At 38.3% G+C, this 20270-nt stretch overlaps 1 protein-coding gene across 9 annotated transcripts; it reads left to right on the forward strand.

Annotated features, from left to right (window-relative positions):
• The first annotated feature begins 513 nt into the window (after positions 1-513).
• LOC106154636 (trithorax group protein osa) lies at positions 514-20232 on the forward strand. Of its 9 annotated transcripts, none has more exons than XM_013529042.2 (19): positions 514-705; positions 1036-1812; positions 4650-4826; positions 5041-5184; positions 6026-6091; positions 9487-9670; positions 10489-10581; positions 10791-10931; positions 11096-11956; positions 12212-12360; positions 12642-12776; positions 13458-13655; positions 13863-14070; positions 14311-15019; positions 15288-15667; positions 15791-15832; positions 16483-16841; positions 17002-17110; positions 17298-20232. In XM_013529042.2, exons 2-19 carry the CDS (start codon positions 1054-1056, stop codon positions 19445-19447), a joined length of 6864 nt encoding a protein of 2287 aa, XP_013384496.2. In that variant the 5' UTR covers positions 514-705; positions 1036-1053; the 3' UTR covers positions 19448-20232. The 9 variants fall into 9 exon arrangements, with proteins under 9 accessions (XP_013384496.2, XP_013384495.2, XP_013384500.2 ...); XM_013529041.2 differs by lacking the exon at positions 514-705 and adding an exon at positions 712-892; XM_013529046.2 differs by lacking the exon at positions 514-705 and adding an exon at positions 712-892 and having other exon boundaries at positions 16630-16841.
• Positions 20233-20270: the final 38 nt, after the last annotated feature.

Raw genomic sequence — 20270 nt, forward strand, 5'->3', positions numbered from 1 at the left:
AGGGAAGATGTTTTATAACGGGAACAGCCTTTTCTATGCGTTTTCCTCACTATTTTACTATCTATAAAGTTAAAATTCTCATCCTAGCTCACGAAAATAATTTCAAATTCATTAGGAATCTTCTTGCAATGCGATAAACTACAGGAGGACTTTTTCCGCATAAGCACACAACATCTGGTCTGCGAAGAGAAATTGAGTAAATATGATTGCGTGCTCAATAATATGAAATTGTCCTAAGGGATGACGTCAGTACCCAAACCCTTGCAGCGTATTAAGGCTGTTACATTTACTCCCCGTCATGTTTTTAAGTGTATTTTTTCTTTTTCAGATAACTTCTGTCGATGGTGCAATAACAGTAGATTACCACAAGCAGTTTCTTTACAATTTAAAGGGTAATACTCAGTTTGCCTAAGTCTAAAGTGAAAGTCCTTGTTTATCAGCCAGGTGTTCAGAGGGCGGCTGACAGAACAGCTAATTGCAATGGCAGAATTGAAAAGAATGCCTCGGACGCCTTACTCACCACCGATCGTCTCTTCCGCCAAAGTGGACAATTTACGTTAAAGAATCCCTAAATTTCTTTAACTTCTGACGTCTGCTTTTTATGAGAAATTGTATAGGTAGAAACTATTTGTGATTGAAAGGAAGAGTAAAGGAGGGGAAAAGCAGTGCGTAAGAATCAAATGGACGTTATCGGAAAGTATCTAGGTTGCGTATGAATTCCCGTACTAATCTCCTGTATTCCCGCTATTGATGTGTAGCACATAATAGCTTGTGTATGATAAAACCATGCTGCCATTAGGCGAAGTTTTACCCATAGCTGAGCAGTGACCCAGTTAAACTCACGTGTGTTCCAAGTTTTCCAAGTGATCGGGAAGACTCGGGATGGAGTAGGGTGAGATCTAAATATGTTTATCTTACTTTTCCTGGCCTTTTTTCATAGGGTGTGCTCTCTAGAACTCTGTGCACGATTACTTGTCATTCAGAACAAAAAGGACACTTTGATTAGACTCTGCACTTGTGTACTCTTCTTTTTAGGGGTACTGTGAACGGAGGATGGATTCCGTAAGTTTAGAGGATGGACCGGCCCCTATGATGATGAACAATAAACTCCGATCGCCGCAGCAAAATAATGACTCTAATAACAGCACAATGGACTCCTTCCAAGATGGAGGACAGCAAAATATGACTGATAATACGAATGACTTTCCTTCTAATTTAGAGGCCCCACATATGAATGCAGACTCAAATAGTTTTCCACAGAGTGGCGGAGATGCCGGGGGAGGGCCTCAGTATTTCAACATGAAGCCCGATGGGTTAAATCCGGGACAAATGCACGGGTACAACAACTCGTACAACAACAGGGGTCATATGGAACAACATGGCGGAAACGGAGAATTCTCGCCTCAGACTAACCAATACGGACAGTATGGACAGCAGATGAGATCTGGTTACCCTCCAGGCATGAGAGGCCCTGTCCCTGTCCAGGGGCGTCCCATGAGCAATATGAACCAAGGCCCCCCTCAGTACGGTGCTGGCCCTCAGAGATTCCCAAGCATGAGTGGACAAAGCATATCTCAACAGGCAGGGCCAACCCCAACTCTAAATCAACTTCTACAGTCTAATAGTCCTGCCAACCAGCAGCAGACCCCACAACAGCGCTACCAGAACAATTTCAATGGGGGGATGGGAGAAATGGTGCCAGGCAGTGGGAGTCCTTCTTATGGCCAACCCCAAAACTGGCCCACAGGGAACAGGGGGATGAACTCTTTTGGGCCACAGGGACCCATGCCATCACAAGGATTCCGTAATCAGGTAAATAACCAACTATGAGTGAACTTGCTTCATGTATAACTATTTTTAAGTGAGGATATTTCAGTGGTTTTATAAGAAAAATGGTAGGATTTTGATTGTCATCCTGTAAACTTTGGTCATGGTTAAAATGATGTGCTGTTTCTATCCATGGGTAATTCTACAGTGAGTGATATACCAAACATGTGCTGTCATGTTTGCTTGAGTGTCTGAGAAGGGATTTAAATTTGGAGGCAAAATGCTTTGCTTTGAAGACAGCTGGTTGATTGTGCTAATGCCCTTTCCTGATTGGCTGCTTGTTCCTGCTAAACAATCAATTAATCTTGGTTGTCATAAAAGGTGCCCATTCATCAACTATCTACAACCTAGTTGTCCAATTTACTATAGACTGGCTTTTTATTTTCATTCATGTTTTTTTTTTCTTGGGAGGTTTGAAAATCTATAATGTGTGATTTGTGGGTAATTTATTTTCATTTAATGAATTTTTACAGAAAATACCCAATTTCTGTACACAACCTATAGAGATGACACATCTTGTCTCTCAGTGAATAATATAAGTGAGTTATACAAGAGATGTATAGTGTTAATACATGATTGGTCACTGAAAATATAGAGTTAACAGAATAGTTTGCGTGTTTCTTCATTTGTTATAGCAAATAGTAAGGTGCTTTTCTTATTAGAGAGAAGTTGTAGGATATACAACATCTGGTCCCAAAAGATAAAACATTTAAGTGTGTAACATGTATTTGTATGCATTTGGGATATTCATTTGAAGTGAAACCTGGTTATTATGTCGCAGTTTTTAAAATATTTGTATTCTTAAACTTGAAGGAGTGGAGGCCATATAAATATCACCAGAATAACTCACTCAAATACAGTTTTGTTCAATTTTTATCTATATTTATCATTAAAAAACTGAGTTCCATGTATTAGTTATTAATGCCATATTTGTGTTTGTGTGTCAAGATGCACATGAGTGCCATATTAAGATATGATTTTATATGGTTGAAAAATGCCCAATAAATGTTTACAGTTTAAAGATAACAAAAATTCTAGCACATGGTGTAGGAAACCTTATCAACCATACAGCTGGAGTCTTGATCTAGAGACTGAAATCTGTCATGAGTAGTTGCCCAGTTATAGCATGTTTGGTACTTCAAATTTAAGCAAAAAGGGCATGTTCAGTTTAGCGTGCATGGTAAAACAGCAAGCAAAATAATGTGCCACAAGTGATAGAAATTTAGTTTGAAGAATTTATATTGTCATTGCTAATTTTTGTATCAGAATTTATAGTGTATTGTAGAAAATCCCACAAAAAGATAAAGCAATTTATGAATAGAAAAATTAAAAAAAGTGATATATTATTGAGTGAGATAACATTCCAGTAGCTGTCTTCTTAAGTGTTGTTTTATATGGAGCTTTAAATGATCATCTGTTACAAGTTTGAATTCATAAAAGAATTTAAAAAAGAAGGCTAAAATTATTTCCTTTTTACAACAATCACAATCACAACAATCAGAGAGTTGTCCTTTTTCATATTTAATGAATTCAATAATGTTTACAATTTACCCTAAAATTGTCTATGTGACTCTTTTTTTGTAAGAAGGCAAAATGTACAAAAAGTCCAAGAATACTGTTTATTATAAAATCTTCAATTTAATCACAAAAAAGTGGATTCATGAATTTGCCTTTATTTTAGTAAAAATTAAAGTAAAATATTAATCAAATTGATACGCATGATGTATTAATAGAAGATGCACATTTCATAATTAGGATCTCAGGAAATATACTTTGTTTTGATGCTGACAGCCATGACAGTTTTGTTTTAAAATTTGAACTGAAAATGAAACTGCATTCTTTTTACATTTAAAGTTTGTGGGTGGAAGCCAGGGCCCAGTAATGGTAGCAAATGTGTTTGCTCTGGCAGGGAATTATGCTAATTAGCCATGTGCTTTTATACCGGCTCATTGACAAACAGGGCTAAAAATATCCCTACATTTACACTCATTGATTGTAAGTGATAACAAAAACTCCTTGTACTTAATCCACCAGTGTATTGTAATAATTACTTAAGACTTGCAATGTGTACATTTTGACCTCTTTATTATGATAAATCATGAGGCATGCTGTGATACGGTAATACTCTCCTCACTGGGCCAGGATTGGCCAGGTGAAAATGACTTTTGTTGTTATTGGTGTTTGAAATCTATTTTCGATTCATCATTTGAAAGGTTTGCTTTGTAATTGAACATGTGGCTTTTTGTGAATGAATAGTGGAGCACCTAGCATGGCTGACCTCTTTTCTTAAAAGGTAACTTGACAGCAGGTTGGCGGCTCTGTTTACATGATACAAGCGTGGTTCTTATTATAGCATTCAATCAAATAGCACCAGTATGTTTTAAAAAGGAAAGGGGTTTCCTGACCTTTTGTTTTGTAATTGATAACCTTGCACTTAGTAACCAGGTTGACATGAGCTGGATACATGGGGGAAAGTAGGAAGTGGAAAGATCACTCAAGCAGGCAGTATTATGGAGTAACATTTATCAGTTTCATTCATAAAAGCCACCTGTCTGAAACACAGGAATGTCAATTGGCCTAGGCTGTTTTCAGGTGTCCGACCTTGGAAAGTAGTACCTGTAAACACCTGACATTCTCACCTGCAAGAACACACTTATAGAATCATAATGGGTAACAAGGGGGCTTGCTTGCACCATACGTATATCTGTGAGTTTTATTTGGTGGTTACAATCTTTTAAGAAATCAGTGTGAATTTTGCAAGCACGAAGCATATTTAATTATTTTTTTTGCAAAAGTTCTGAACACGGTCGTCATAATTTCAGGGTGGTGGTCAAATGTTTGATCCAAGTCAGCGTCGTTCTATGAACATGCCACCGGGCTACCCAGGTAACCAATATGGCGACTCCCAACTTTCACCTAACTCTCAGCGCTTCCCAGTGCAGTCACAAGGCCATGGTCGCATGGGGCAGATGGGCATGGGCAACCAGGCATACGGCCAGGTAAAGACATATGTTCAAATTGAATATGTGTGGTCACTTTGTGTTGTTTGAATGTATGATTGAGATGTACAGGCATGGTGTGCATTTAAATATGATCTTTTACTGTTATATGTATTTTCCTGAGCATACAAAAATCAGAATCTTGACAATCACATCAGAATAAAGCTGCATAATTTCACCTGAAAAGGTTAATAGACTATTCTGCTTTCTGCAGATGCCTTCTCAGTATAATTTGGCAAATCAGATGGGCTATGGCCAACATCCGACTCAGCAATACATACAACCGCCGCAGTCCCAGCAGCAGCAACATCATCAGTCTTATATGCAACAAATGCCAAATCAATCTGTGAACTCTCAGGTACAGAACAAATCTATACCTTTTGTTCCAACCTGTATCTCTAGTCCAGCTACTGTGCTGCATGGGGCATGCTGATTGTTTGCTTGATGGAGACTGCTTCCATCTGTGACCAGCCAGTGCATGCTTGTATTTCTTTTTTGCTGCTTGTTGTGTCTTTTGTATGATTCCCTATCTAAGAACCTTGTAGTTGGTGATTATAAAATTATACTTCCCCAAAAGACCTACCACGATTTCTTGGTTTTGCAAGATATAGTGGAATAATGAATATAGATTGATTCCAAGACATCTGACCAATAAACTGACTAATGGGTAAATAAAAAATGCTTTCTGATAACTATGTTTGATTTAAAAGAAATGATGATACTAAAGTTAAAATGAACACATGTTTGTGTGATAGAAGCGTGGGTCTGAAGTGTATCTCATCATACTATTCTTCTGCACATTGCACTAACCTCACTTCAAGTGTATTAAAAAAAATAAGTGCTCAGAAAGAGTTCATGATAAAACCATATTATCATAGAAATATTATTGTCATAGCATTTTCAACACAAACTGTGTCTTTGTATCAGACCCAGGGATCTGTTCCAAGTTACAAGGGCACTGGATATAGTTTTAAAACGCTAATTCATTGCATGATGCCAGATGTAGTAGACTATGCACTGTGACTTTTACATTATCTCTCAGACTACTTTTTATTTTATTGAAAGTATCCATTGTGGCATTTGCTTTCAAATGTCTCTGGTTTAACAATTGCATAAGTTTTGTTTGGTAAATGGTTCCCTGGGCCTGCGTGGGGGTAGGGGTTACATTCTTGGTATTATGGTCCTCCTAAACTTTGCAGGCATATGTTGCCACCAGGACACCAAACAATGGTAAAATGGTCCTTCAACAAGATGGAGATCTACCGGTAAGAAAGAAAGTGCTTGCTTTGATAATCTGAGAAATTACATGTTGATGTGGATTGCAGTGCGATTATTGAGTATGATTATGAGTCGAGGCAATGAAAAAAAAAACAAACTGCAAGCAGATAAGCTGAGATGTCCCTACCCCTCTGCAAAGATTAAATTCATGATATAAGACATGGTCTTTTTATGTTAAATCTTTTCTCTAGAGTTGTTTCTGCTTTTATTTATTGGCTTTGACTTTGTTGAGAATATATGTTCTTGTAGATTTGAACTATGGGGCTTTGCTTCAGAATTTTTCTTTTGTATATTTTTGCATGTTTGATATCTTGTGCATCAAAATGTGAATTTTCAAAACTTAAAAAATTCTCCACCATATTGGAATGATGAGTATTTTATTGTTATAGACAGTTAATGGTATTTACAAATGTGTGATTGTGCTGGCTTAGTGGCTATGTTGTTTAGGTGATCTCCCTTCTCTAGCAGACGATTAGAATTTTTCTACCTATGTTGTGCCACTAATTAACCTTATTGATTAACTAGAGAATGAATAAATGTCAAACAAACTACTACATTTCAATAAAACATACAAAAGTAAATAAATCAAATTTATGTAAAAAATGTATCTGTAAATAACTTGCAATTTGTGTAAAAATACATATCAGATGAATTGAGAAAAGCGGCAAAATTCAAAACTGCCTTTGTGCTAAGACTTAGTCATATGTACAACAGAAAGAATGCTCCCTTGCTTTGCACGCAGCTTAACCAAGCAGTCGGGACTACTTTCCATGCAAATTCATCCGACCTATAAATAAACTATGATATGGAATGGAAAATGTCCACAATAAAACCTCCCTTTAAGCACCTCCATGAAAAGATGCTAGTAAACTGCCTTCAAACTTTGTGTGCCTCTTAAGTAGGAAAATAAAGTGGGGCTAGTTTAGAGAACTGGTCGGGTTTATAAAGGTTGGGAATTAGCTGGGAACCAGTTCTGCATAAATTGACAGCTGTGTGATAAATGAGCGCAATGCATTGTGCCTAGTGCTTATTCAGGTTGCTGCGCCAGTATGGAAATTGTGTCTGCGTGAACTGTGTGCTTGGCATATAGGATTTCCTTTTAGCCAATTGATTGCAAGGGGAATTAACAAACATGACTCTAGAAAAGAATATGAGGATGAAACAAAGTGAAAGAAGGGTGAATTGAGGTTTTAGTTAAGAAAAGTGTAAGTTTTGAGATTTGATGGGGAAAATGAGGAGAAAATATCTGATTTCAATATTGACCTGTAAAGGTTGTTTTATATGGCTTAGTCATGAATATACCATGCTCATGTGGGAAACAGGATTTTAGAAGATTGCTGCTGTTTAAAGGGAAGGAAAAACTTTTTAATCTTGAAACTAAGTTATTTATTAGTTAAGGAAGTGTTGACAAAGTAGTGATTTGTATTTGATTGATTTTTTGGGGAGATAGAATGAAAGGATGTTTGGTCTATATTTAGTATGGGCTGAATTCATATTATTGATGCAGTGAGTGGAAAGACATATTTTTCTCTTGTTTTTCAACTGTTCATTGAGTGTTTTGATTTCGAAGAAAGATGTCACATGTAAGGGGATAAAATAATGTTGATGACAATGTGTTTTTGTAGAATTTTTGTGATAGAATTCACTTTGCTAGGATGTTTTGCACCTGTGACCTTTGTTATGGCTCAAGTCTGCCAAGCAAGCTCTTTGTTTCAGATGGACACAAAGCTTAAACTTAAGGAAAAGGGATTATTTGCTGATGTTTTGGCAACTTTAAATTAGAGATAGGATAATGTTAGACAGATTTGTATATTTTGTCCAGATTATGAATAAAAACAAAGAGCTGTTTACATTAAATATTCATACATTTGCATATAAGCTTTGTTGGGAAGCAAAGAGACCTGATGCCTATTTATTTATAATATATTTTTTTGGTTTTCATGAGAAATCTTTGGATAATTTTGTTTTATTAATTATTTTGAACCTTTTTCTCATTTAATTGTACAAATATTGGTTCATAATTTTTGCATTAAAACTATTTTAAATATTTATGCAATTGGTGCATTTTGAGAAAAAAATTCCATTTTGGCTTTTAAAATTTTTATTGGAAATGAGCCATGATGAAAATAATTCGTCATTGATTTTGATTTTTAAAAGACAGTGACACCTTCATACATGGTGAAGAGAACTGCTGCTGGCAATTTTGTGTATTCTTGTAATATCTTTTGATGAGAAACCTTATTGTGAGCCAGATTGGTCATCAGAGCTTTCATATTTTTTCTGTGCTCCAATTTCTTTGCCAATCAGAATTTAGTTCAGTGCCTTCCCTTGAACAATAACTCTTTGCAGACACTTTCTTCATACGGGGGAATTGTATGGTGTTTACTTGCACTATGCTGTACTTGTATGTTTGTATTCTTTTCTTTACTTGGCAGGTCATTCTCAGCAGTAGGGCTAGCTAGAAGCAAATTGGAAAAGGGGGCACTGGTTTGAAGAAAATGACAATATTTTGGGGTTTATAAAGATCATATTGTAATAAAGTATAATATATTGATTAAAAAGTATGCTTGGGGTCAGTGAATTTCATGGGAGTTTAAGTTTCTGTATGATGAAAAAGAAAGGAGTTGAGCATATTTAGAGGTTCGTTCATAGCCTGACTTAAGTCCAACAACATCAACTTGTGTTTTATAAAGAATAAAATTGAGAAGTGTGGAAATAAGTAGACTTAAATGTATGCTTAGGAATTATTAAATCATGTTTTATAAAGATTTCAAAAAATTCAGATGAAATGAAAATATTTTGAAATCTAAAGATGGTTTGTTTGTAGAATAGTTATTGTCTGTATTGGCCAGAGTTAGGATTTGGAATTTGTGATCTGCATGTAAGACCAGTGTTTAGATTGCACAGGTACTGCCCTTTCAGAATGTGGACTTCATTTAATATCAAACTTCTTAAATTTTCAAAAAATTCACCATTTCCAAACAGAGACATAGCCTATGCTTATTAGCAGCATGGAACAGTAGGCAATGGAACAATATAACTTATCATTTATCTTTTTATTGCTAATAACTACTTAACTAACTTTCTGCTGTGTTCAGTATTCTGATGGTTACTTTCAGAATAATACACATTGACCATTTTGAGATTGTCTGAATGAAAGTTGATTAGCAGATGAGTTTCATGTGGTTACCACATCAAAGATGAACTTATACATAACGTATTATTCATACCAAAAATTATTATCAATGAAAGAAGAAAACATAGCTGTCCAAGTGTATGTGGGAAAGTCTTGTATATCTCAGCTTACTTTGTAGAAGTGGCATTTGTCTGAATTTGTTTGAAAATATTTTTTTGTACATTGCGATCACCCTTTCATTTGTAGGATCTCTCTGGCAGTTTAGACGACCTTAATTGTGATAGCAACAGTAACAGCAGTACTGGACCACCTCCAAATGCACCCACACCAACATCATCTGGCGCAGCAGGAATATCCCCCAGTCTCCGACCAGTCCAGTCACCGGTTGGCTCCAGTGGATCCCGCTCCAATACGCCAGCCTCTCTACCAGGTGAGGAGTTGGTGGGGCTTGAGGGGCCTCAGTTTTATTATTATTATTTTCACAAGTCTACAAACCATACGGTTGGGGAGGGAGGGGGTTGATGCCCTCTGTTGCCTTTTTAAAAATATTGAAAAGTGTTGATCCAAGTTGCTGTCAAAGGTCATTTCAGCTTTTCACTTTTTACTCTCTGAAGGGGGTGCACAGGGGGTCTGAATAAAGACTACTCTTTGTTGACTTGTAAAAATGACGTTGCGTCATTCGGCCATTTTATGTGATGTTAATGTAGGACCATGGGTTGTACATTTTCAATTTCTGTTTCTGATCAGATGTTTTGAAAATAGCTTGAAAATACCTTAGAAATGCCCTAATTTTACTAAAGAATTATCGTGTTTACAAATTGGCAGGGCTGCCATGTTTCCTCCACGTGACTGTGCATTGGTGTGATAGTTGAGATGGTCATGATTGTGAGGTGCATTTAAATGCAATACATGCTTTCAGAAGCTCACAATATCATATCATTGCAGTCTATAATATATCATTGCAGTCTGAGATATTATAGACTGAAGAAACAATTCAGTGTTTAATGGTAGTATTGCAGTGACTTGTGTTGACCTCACTGTGCTGCTATTTAACAGTAATGTATCTTAGAGGTATTCAAACTTTTATAGCATACTTAAGTGATGACAGGATTCACATATAAAAAATCACATTCACATATCAAATCACCCTTAATGACTGAATTTCCATTTCTTGTGAAAGTGATGAAGATTTAATTGTGAATTGTATTGTATTGAACCACAATAAAGAATCTGGTTGTTGTTTTGCAGGAAATCAGGCTGGCAGTCCAATGCCCCCTAGACCCCCCTCTAACCAATTAGACAGTCAGGTGCGCATGAGCCAGTCACCCATGCAGACTCAAGGTAAACTTATGATATTTATAATACCTTAAAGAAACTTCTCAAAATTTTCCCATATCTTTAAACTCCAAAAAACTAGATGCATTATTAGCCAGTCCTTATGGTTAAGATTTCAGCCTAGCAGAAGGGTTGAGTTTATATAAATCAATAGGCCTTTTTTTCCTGCTTTCATTTCTTCAACTTAAGAAAATGAATTCCTCTATTTCTGTCAGGTCTGAACCAGCAGATGATGCCCCCACCCATGGGGCCTAGTCAGATGAATTATGTGGGCAATAAGATGCACAGTGGGGGAACAATGATGGGCAGTCAACAGATGGGACCCTACAGTCAGCAAGGACAGCAGTTTCAGCAAGGTAGAACACACACTCCTAAGATGAATTTTAAGCACCATGTCAGAACAACTTTTGTTGTACTTAAGTGACCTTTGTATATTTGATATCACATGGTAACCTTTTGCTTTGAAAGGGAATAATGCCTTCTTTATTAACTCTAAATCAACATTTTATTAAACTTTCAGGAAACTTTCCAAGGAGTCAGAACATGCAGGGCAACTATGGCAGCCCCCAGAATAACTACCCAAACCAGATGGGTTCAGCTCCTATGTATGGTGGCAATATGGCAGTGAACAGGGGCATGCAGAACTCTGGTTTTGGCAATAACTTTCCACAAGGTAGTGGCAACATGAACATGATGAACAATCAATATGGAGGTTATAACAATATGGGTCCAAGTCACAATATGCCAAATAGTATGTCAAATAGTGTTGGTAGCATGAACTCCATGCCAGTGAATTCTGGAAACTCTATGGGAATGCAAGGTCCACCTGCTCAAGGTGCACACAAAATAGCACGCGAAATCCTTCTACAAGCGGCCAATTCGGCAGTTCGTCCTGGTGCTCCTGGTTATATGCGCCCACCCCAAGGGTTGCCCCCTCAACAGCAGCAGCAAGGCCCCCGTATGGCAGGCCCCCATGGCATGAACCAGTACAATTCCATGAATCAGATGCCTGGAAATTCTATGAACCAGATGCCGTACAATAACACTGACATGGGAGGTGAAATGCCACCAAGTCTAGGGTCTGGGCAGAGTATGTCTAGTACCATGCCACCTAGTTCAAGTAGCATACCCTCTGGGGCAGGGACTAATAATATGACTAGTAGCAGTAATATAGCCAGCAGCATGTCCAGTAGTAGTGTATCTAGTGGAACAGGGCCTTCTAACAATATACAGAATACAAGTATGCTCAGTGCAAGTGTACATGCATCTACAAGTATGGCAATGGCTACAAGCAGTGCAATTTCAAGTCTGTCAAACACTGGTGTGAATAATAGTGCAGATGGAGGTGACAGCAAAGCTCCAGTGAACAACTTTTCATCAGGTATGTGAATGAATAGGGAATTTATTACATTTTTCAACCTGGAGGAACTTCATTCTTTCAACTGAGAAATTTTTGTTTAGATAATTTTCAGAAAATGGAACCTTAGAATATATCACATCTTGGAAATTAATCATTTATTGTTACAGTTAAGCATTGTGCTTTATTTCCATGTTTCTATTTTTGCTGGCTAGACTTGTCTGACCCATGAGTTATTGAAGAATACAGATAGTTACAAAATGTATCTTTGTCTTCCAGGCACAAGTACTTCTGTGACCCAGAGCATATCCCAGAGTATATCAGCTCCAGGGCCTGGGCCAATGGCTAATGATACCATGTCAGGCGACAACTCTCAGGACACAGTTACCTCACAGACGACAGAAACAGAGGAAAAACCCAAGCCAAAGGTATAATTTTCACAGAATGTTTCATGTTTCTTAGGTTTGAACAACGGGGATAGTGAAGTAGTCTGTCTGACACTTACATATGCTAGAGAAAGTTGATTTTAGGAATTAAGAGTGGAGTGGAGTGGGGATGGGGGGCACTTATGAAACTGATATGTGAAGAGACCTGGATTGTTAGCTCAAAAATGGTCTCTGAAAAATAAAACTTGATATCCTTTGCAGGAAATAAGTCACTTGAATTTGGACGAAAATTGTGATAAAAATAGTAATTCTCATTGTTGCAGAATGAAAGTGTGTCTCACCCACCAACCCCAGCCAGTATAGTGGCGCCATCTCCTGGAGCTGGCAGCATGTCATCATTCCATGATGATCTAGAGAACATCAGCAGTCCAAGCTGGCCGGGAACGCCGGTAACTCTTGTAAATGATTTTATTTATAGAAGTTTGTGAAATTATAAACTAGAGACAAAGCCAGTATTCACATGCAAAACCACACCAAAACATGCAGCATTGCAGCCACACTTATGTGAGCACTGAAATTTGCACTACTGAGGATAAGAACATGTTTAATTATTTAGTTCTAAAAACCCTAAAATGTTTTTTAACCTATTGGAGATCATCCAAGACAACCCTAAGTCTTGTGACTCTGTGTAAAGTCGAGCAAGATTTCCTGGATTTTTAGGACAGTTTTGTCAGAAATTAAGACAGACTAACAAGTGCTGTGCAGCAATAATTAAAAGCTGATAATTTATCCTTGGGGATTTTCTGGAAGTTCTTTTGCACATAGATACCTCATGCAGATTCTTGCAAGTTTTCTGGTCTTAAACAGTGTCATACTGTGCCAACATTCTCATTTTGGGCTATCTTGGATGATCCCTATTGCTGTTGCCTTTCTTTAATAAGTAAATAATTTACATCCAGCTGTTCTCATGAGTTATGAATTAAATAAATGTAAATTAAATTCTTATCAGATATGTGGTCTTAAGTGAAAATTTAGTTTAGCTTTATTGCTTACCTGCAAAGCTTTTGGTTACCTTATGTACCAGTTGGCTTTTTTGAAAAAACTTTCATCATAATCATCTTCTGATCTTTTAATTTCAGAAAAATGGTAAAGACAGTGTCCTAGTTGCTTTGTATGATTTGGGAGAAGAGCCAGAAAGAAAGACATTCCTTGACAAGCTTAATGCCTTTGTAGAGGAGAGGGGCACTCCATTCACTACAGCTCCCACCATGAACAAGCAACCTCTAGATCTCTTCAAGCTCTATAATGCTGTCAAAGAAAGAGGAGGGGTGGCAGATGTGAGTTCATAGTCTTATATCTGGCAGTTTCTTGTAAAAACTCATTTCTAGTTTGACCCTAACTAGATGACATAATGAAAGTAATGACAAATCATTATACCAAATATGCTGTATTTTGAATTTTTTGATAAATATACTGCCTCCCCCCCCCCCCCCAAAAAAAAAAAAAAAAAAAAAATTCACACTTCACTGTTCATCTTTTTTCAGGTGACAAAATCCAAGAAATGGAAAGAAGTCTGTGGTGCTCTGGGTGTCAGTGCTAATGCTGGTTACACTGTGCGGAAGCATTACCTCAAGTTTCTGCTTACCTTTGAGTGCCGCTTTGACCGTGGTGGTATTGATCCACAGAGTGTAATAACACAGATAGAGAACTGTACACAGTCCAAGAAGAGGGACAGAAGTGCTGCAGCACAAGGTAAGAGAGATACTCCCATGGTTTTATGAAGTGACCGAGTATAGCAGTCAGATATATATATTATGTCATACCAATTTAATTGATCTACAAAGCTATGTCCACATAAATAAATTCTACATATTTGGTCCTTGAATAGTGATTGTAGAAGTCACTGAATGAGTCATTTTCATTGGTACACTTTTATGGGAAATAATATGGCAATGAACTGTATTTAAATTTATGAAAATTGATATTATTTAGTTGGCAACAACATGGTGAGGCCTCCCAGTGTCCAGAGCCATAACAGTATGGACAACTTTTCTGGTATGCCACATGGAGGAATGGGACAGATGTCCGAGATGAATGGGCCTACAGGATATCATGGACACATGGGTATGCCTAACGCCATGGGGCCTCCTAACACCATGGGAATGCTGGGTCCAAACGGCATGGGGCCCAACATGCCACAGAACAACATGGTGCCCAACATGGGGCATGGTGGCATGATGGGTGGAAATCAAGGAGGTATGATGGGGAATAATGCAATGATGCCAAACCATACAGACAGTGTCAAATTGTCAGATCCTTTCTCAGATGAAGCCATGGGGCCTAGTCAGTATCCAAGAAGCTCCATGGGTATGAACACACAGGTTCCACCTTACTCTGGCTCCACCATGAACATGGCAAATTCTAACACTCAAATGACACCACAGTCAGGGATGCAGACAAGTATGGCAAGTTCATTCAACTCCAGGCCTAGTATGGGGGGCAGCGGCGGCGGACCAGGCTTCCCAATGAATCAGAACAGCATGGTAGATAATTATCCCAATGAAGTCCCCAATTTGCCGGCAGAAAACCAAATGCAGTTCCAGGAAGGATTCCCAGGGAATCGTGGGATGCAGCAGCAAGAAAGTTACCATAGCAACCAACAAGGCAGCATGAATCAGTTTGGAAATCAGTTTGAGAACAGGTAAATTTGATTATTAATACACATTTCACAGGGTTAATATGAAGTTCATTTAGTGGTTGGCTCTAGTTGACATTGGTTAGTGTTAGGGGTATACTTCAGGCTACCCTAATTTTGCTCCCACTCAAATGACAATAAGTTGGAATACCACTTTTCTGGTTATATTTGATGTTACTTGTCACTTAGATACCCTAGCTATATCAGTTTTTCTCTATTCAATACATGTTTCAGTTTTTATGAAAGCCATTGACCACATTACTTGCTCTCTCAGGTTTGACCAGCAAAGACCTATGGTGCCCAGTCAGTCCATGCGTCCTCCACAACCTCCCAGCATGCAACAGCAGCAGCCGCCCAATCAAGAGCAGGGGCAGATGTTCGGCAACCGGTTTGGTAGTCCTATGCCTCGCCCCACAGGTCCTCAACAGGAACAGCAGCAACATTTTAGTGGTAACCAGACATTTCCCAATCAGAGACCATTCCCTAGTCAAGACCAGTTTGGTGGCTCTGGAGGCTATAGTAACCAGGGGCAACAGCAGCAGCAGCAGTCAGTGGCGCCCTCAAGTGGATTTCCAGCACAGCAAGGACCCATGCAGACACCACAGAAAAGGTTCCCTGGAGACATGGGGAGAGATGGATACAACATGCCATCAGGTATTTAAAAAAAAAATTCAGTACATACATGTCCCTTCTTTTAATTATGCATTTGCAACTTGTATACCAACCTTTTTTTTTTTTACAGAAAAAATTATAAATCTGGTTCTTTTCTCTCTTTAGGTTTTGGTCAGCAAACTCCGCAGCAAGCCTCACAACCTCCAGGTAATATAAACTTATAGAAAGTTTAAATTTGGACATTTTTATTAGTTTTAATGTCACAACTGGTATTTGCTTTAATGGGTGGAATGTTATAAGTTGTGCACTTAAAAGATGTATGCACTTATTTCTCTAAATTGGTGTATGATTTTTCTAGTACTACTAGAATTCTTTTTGATGGTAGATAATAGACTAACATGTCTAATTTATACTGAATATGTTACCTTTTTCTACATCCCTAATTTATATAAATATTTCTGCATCTGTAGGTGTCTTGTACCCTATGTGATAGACCTGTGTAGCTAACTCAGTTTTACCTTTTAGGTTATATCTTTATGATTTACCATTTCAGAACTAACTCTTCTTTTGAGTTTAACATTTCAGTCTGTTTGTTGATGCAGTCAGCAAACTGCACTGGTTTTGTATCTGCATGGAAATAATTTGTAGTTCTAGAGAGCATCATGGAATGAGGCACGGGTAAAACTACATACCTATTTAAGCCTGAAGCAACCTTATTCCAGCCCATGATGCCCTCTTATCTTACAGTAACTCTGTAGTTTTCTCTCTTTTAGATTTAACCTAACTCCCAGACCCATCCTACTTCTGCCAAGCCAAGGCCTGATCTGAGGGCATTTTTGTATCTCTGTATGTTTCAGGTTACTATGAGAGCCAATTGAGAAATGGTCCACGCCCAACACCAGATATGCAGTTTGATAATTTTGCAGGGGGAGTAGGAAACGGAATGTACTCCTTTCCTCCCACACCTGATCATGGTCCTATGACAATGTCTAATGATTTCACAGATCACCGCTCCCCGGGACATGAGCAGTGGGGGAACAGATATGGCAGTGTGCACCCTAGGGGGTTTGGACCGGCTGGTATGGCCCAGCACCTGCCTCCTAACCAGTCTCCAGCCAGCATGCCAACACCGATGCCATATGGATCCCAGACCATGCCAGCCAGGATGTCTCCACATAGGGATGCCAGGCAGTATTTCCAGTCTGGGAGGATGCATGTAAGTGGAAGAACCTATCCTGGTATACAAATTTGATAAAATCGATATGCTTACAAAAATATTGGGTTATTTCGAATTTTATCAAAGTAGGAAAACATATATGAAAGAAATAAAAACTTTTCATTATTATATTTATAAGATTAATTTATTATATCTGCAGAAGCCTGGCATGCAGTTTCCTAAAAAGGAGGTCACATTCCCACCTGAAAGTGTGGAAGCTGTCACCCCAGTCTTTGCTAAACGCAGGAAAATAACTGCAAAGGATATAAGTAAGTTCAGACAACATTATTCTTGATTATGGTAAAGTTTTGTTCACCTTTCATTTTGAGGATTCATTTATGTTATAAAGTTAACAGTAACTGAATAATGTTAATAAGATTCTTAAGCCGACTATGAACTAACGACCTTTATTTATGTATTCTCAGACAGTGAAGAGAGTCTGGATCAATTTTTCAGCTCCTGTTGACCCCTGGAGGCTAGTGATGTCCCTCAAGTCTGGGTTACTTGCAGAGAGCACCTGGGCTCTGGACACCTTGACCATTCTCTTGTTTGATGACAGCACAGTCACTTATTTTGGTCTTAACAAATTACCAGGGCTAGTGGACGTTCTCCTGGACCACTTCTTCAGGTGCTTGGTAGAAGTCTTTGGAGATCAGTTTGAACAGTTGGGTTATGGAAAAGGTGACAAGTGTAAAATATCTGCATTAAAACAAGATGGCAATAATAGTGACGTTGAGCATAAGGATGACTCTTTTGTTGAAGAAAGTGATGAAGAAAAAGCTTACAAGGCTGTCATTATGGACATAGAAGAGAGGAAATGTGAATCACTTACACAGCCTGATAATTACACTATGCTTACTAGAAATGGCTTAAAGGTGAAAGTCGAGGAATCTTCACCAGAAAATGGTGCTTTGGACAAGAAACTTTGGGACAGATACACAAGATTTCCAGATACAGGAAGTTTTCTGATGGGGTTTAGAGACATTTCTACTCATGTTCAGACACATTTTGAGGATGGGAATGCATATAATGTGTTGAAAGAGAAGTTTTTCACAAAGAAGCACATAGAAGTGATGGAGGAGGTCAAGAAAGAGAAGAAGGTTCAGACAATACAGGATGAGGAAAAAGAGAGCGAGGCACCTGGAGAGGAAGATGCCAAAGTGAAACTTGAGCCATCCAAACCTTCTCACCAAGATGTGATCACAAAAAATGAACTTGAGACATTAGATGTCAAAACTGAAAACCATGTCAATTGTGAAAAAGAACGAGCAAATTGTGAAAAGAGCATGGTGAAGAAAAATGACATATTGCCGCACATCCCTAACAACATAAAGAAGGAGTTACTGGACATAGAAGACATGGAGTCAAAAAGGAATGAAGTCAAGTTAGAGAACAAAGAATCCACCATGGATGATAAAACACATGAGCAAAATGACAAAGAGGCCGAACTTTTAAGTGAAAGTGGTGATAAACAGGACGATGGTGAACATTCAAAACCAATGGCTGAAAAATGCAATGCTTCTGAGTCTACTGTTAGTTTCTGCCGCAAACGCAAGTTAGAAGATGGGGTAGAAGAGGAGCCCTATGTCCGTGATGAACCTCCCTTACACCTCATCTCCGATGCTCAAGAAGAGCTCACACGTAGGTGTACATGCATTTCCAACATTTTCCGCAGCTTGGCTTGTATTCCTGGCAATGATACTTACCTGTCAAAGCACACTGCTTTTCTCACCATCATGGGGAAGATTCTAACACTGCATGCAGAGAATTCTGTGTCTCACCACCAGGAACGCAAAGATGAATCCAAGGTCAATGTCACTCAGTCTGCAGAACATGAGAGTTTAAGTGAAGATATTGTTGACGAGACCCAGGGCCGAGACAAGTGGTGGTGGCACTGTTTGGAAGCCTTGCGGGAGAATACTTTGGTCACATTTGCAAATATTGCTGGCCATCTGAATCTGTCCAAGTATCCTGAAGAGTGCTGCAGACCAGTTATGGAAGGTTTTCTCTACTGGGCTGTGAATTCCTCCGCATATGCCAACGATCCCATGCCTACTATGTCACCCAACTCCGTCCTATCACCCAAACGTCTAGTGTTGGAATCCTTGTGCAAGATGTGCATTCATGAGTCAAATGTTGATCTCTTGTTGGCCACTCCTCCATTCAGCCGCTTGATAAAGCTTTTCACAGGACTAGTAAGATTACTGTCAGACACATCAGAACAAGTCACAAGGGAGTTTGCGTTGGTGTTACTATCTAGTCTTGTACGTGGGGATGACAGTGCCGCTAGGGCCATTGCACTTCAACACCCCAGTATATCACTTCTCATAGACTTTGTTGAGAAGGCAGAACACAACGCTCTTCAAGTAGCAAACACTCAGGGTATTAACATGCTGCGGGACAACCCAGAAATGATGGGAACAAGTTTGGACATGCTACGTCGCGCTGCATACACATTGCTTTACTTGAGCCGCGTGCCGGAAAACCGCTCTTTGTTCCTTCACCACCAAGAGAGGTTACTCACCTTGACCATGTCACAGATCTTAGACCAGCATGTTGCCCAGATCCTGGCAGATGTGCTGTATGAATGCTCACACGTATCATGATAGACAGATGCATGAACACTTGCATCAGTATAGTCTGGTGCATAGATTGCTCTACAGTATGTACAGTCCATATAGCTCCTCTGAGGAAGAAAACAAAGCTTGGAGAGTTCTGTAGATATGTAATGTACAGTTCACCAAGTGTCCATTTATTCATTATCATCAGTACTAGAAATTTGTTTTTTTGTTGTTTAAGTGTTATTTATAGTTGAAAATCTTTGGTTGTAAAACAGCCCATTTACTGGTACTTTGATTTGCTCAGATTGAAATCAGTAAGTGGAATTTTTTGTTCAGAATGGGACGGAATTGAGTTAGCATTCAGAGCAGAGCAGACTGGTTTGTTGCACTTGCCAGAATGTAGAATTTGTAGTGATTTATGCACTATTTAATTTTTTGAAAGCGATTGAACAAGCAATGATCATGGCAGCAGCAGAAGTTCACTTGAATATTTTATTTATTACATTCAAAAAGCCCTGTGTCTGTTCGGATTTTTTTGTAGAATAGAAATTTTGCAACAGTTTAACATATAGTAAATTGAATAAACTTCACAATTTTGGATGATTGTCCAGTGATAAGATGTTAGACATAGTTGGTATTTAGCATTTGAGATGAAAGTTGTGTGTAAGTGTATGGGCATTCATTTCATCAGTTATTACATGTTTCTTGTACTATTCTATCATATAAGACACTACTACCAGCAAAATGTGCAAATGCTTTATATTTCTTTGAAGAATATAAAATGTAAATAAACATATTGTAATAAAGAAAACTTTGTTAAAAATAATAAACAGATTTGTTTATTCAGTATATAGAAAGTCAAATAAGA

Source organism: Lingula anatina, chromosome 1, assembly GCF_051362555.1.
Source record: "Lingula anatina isolate TDL-2025a chromosome 1, LinAna3.0, whole genome shotgun sequence".
Classification (NCBI taxonomy): domain Eukaryota; kingdom Metazoa; phylum Brachiopoda; class Lingulata; order Lingulida; family Lingulidae; genus Lingula; species Lingula anatina.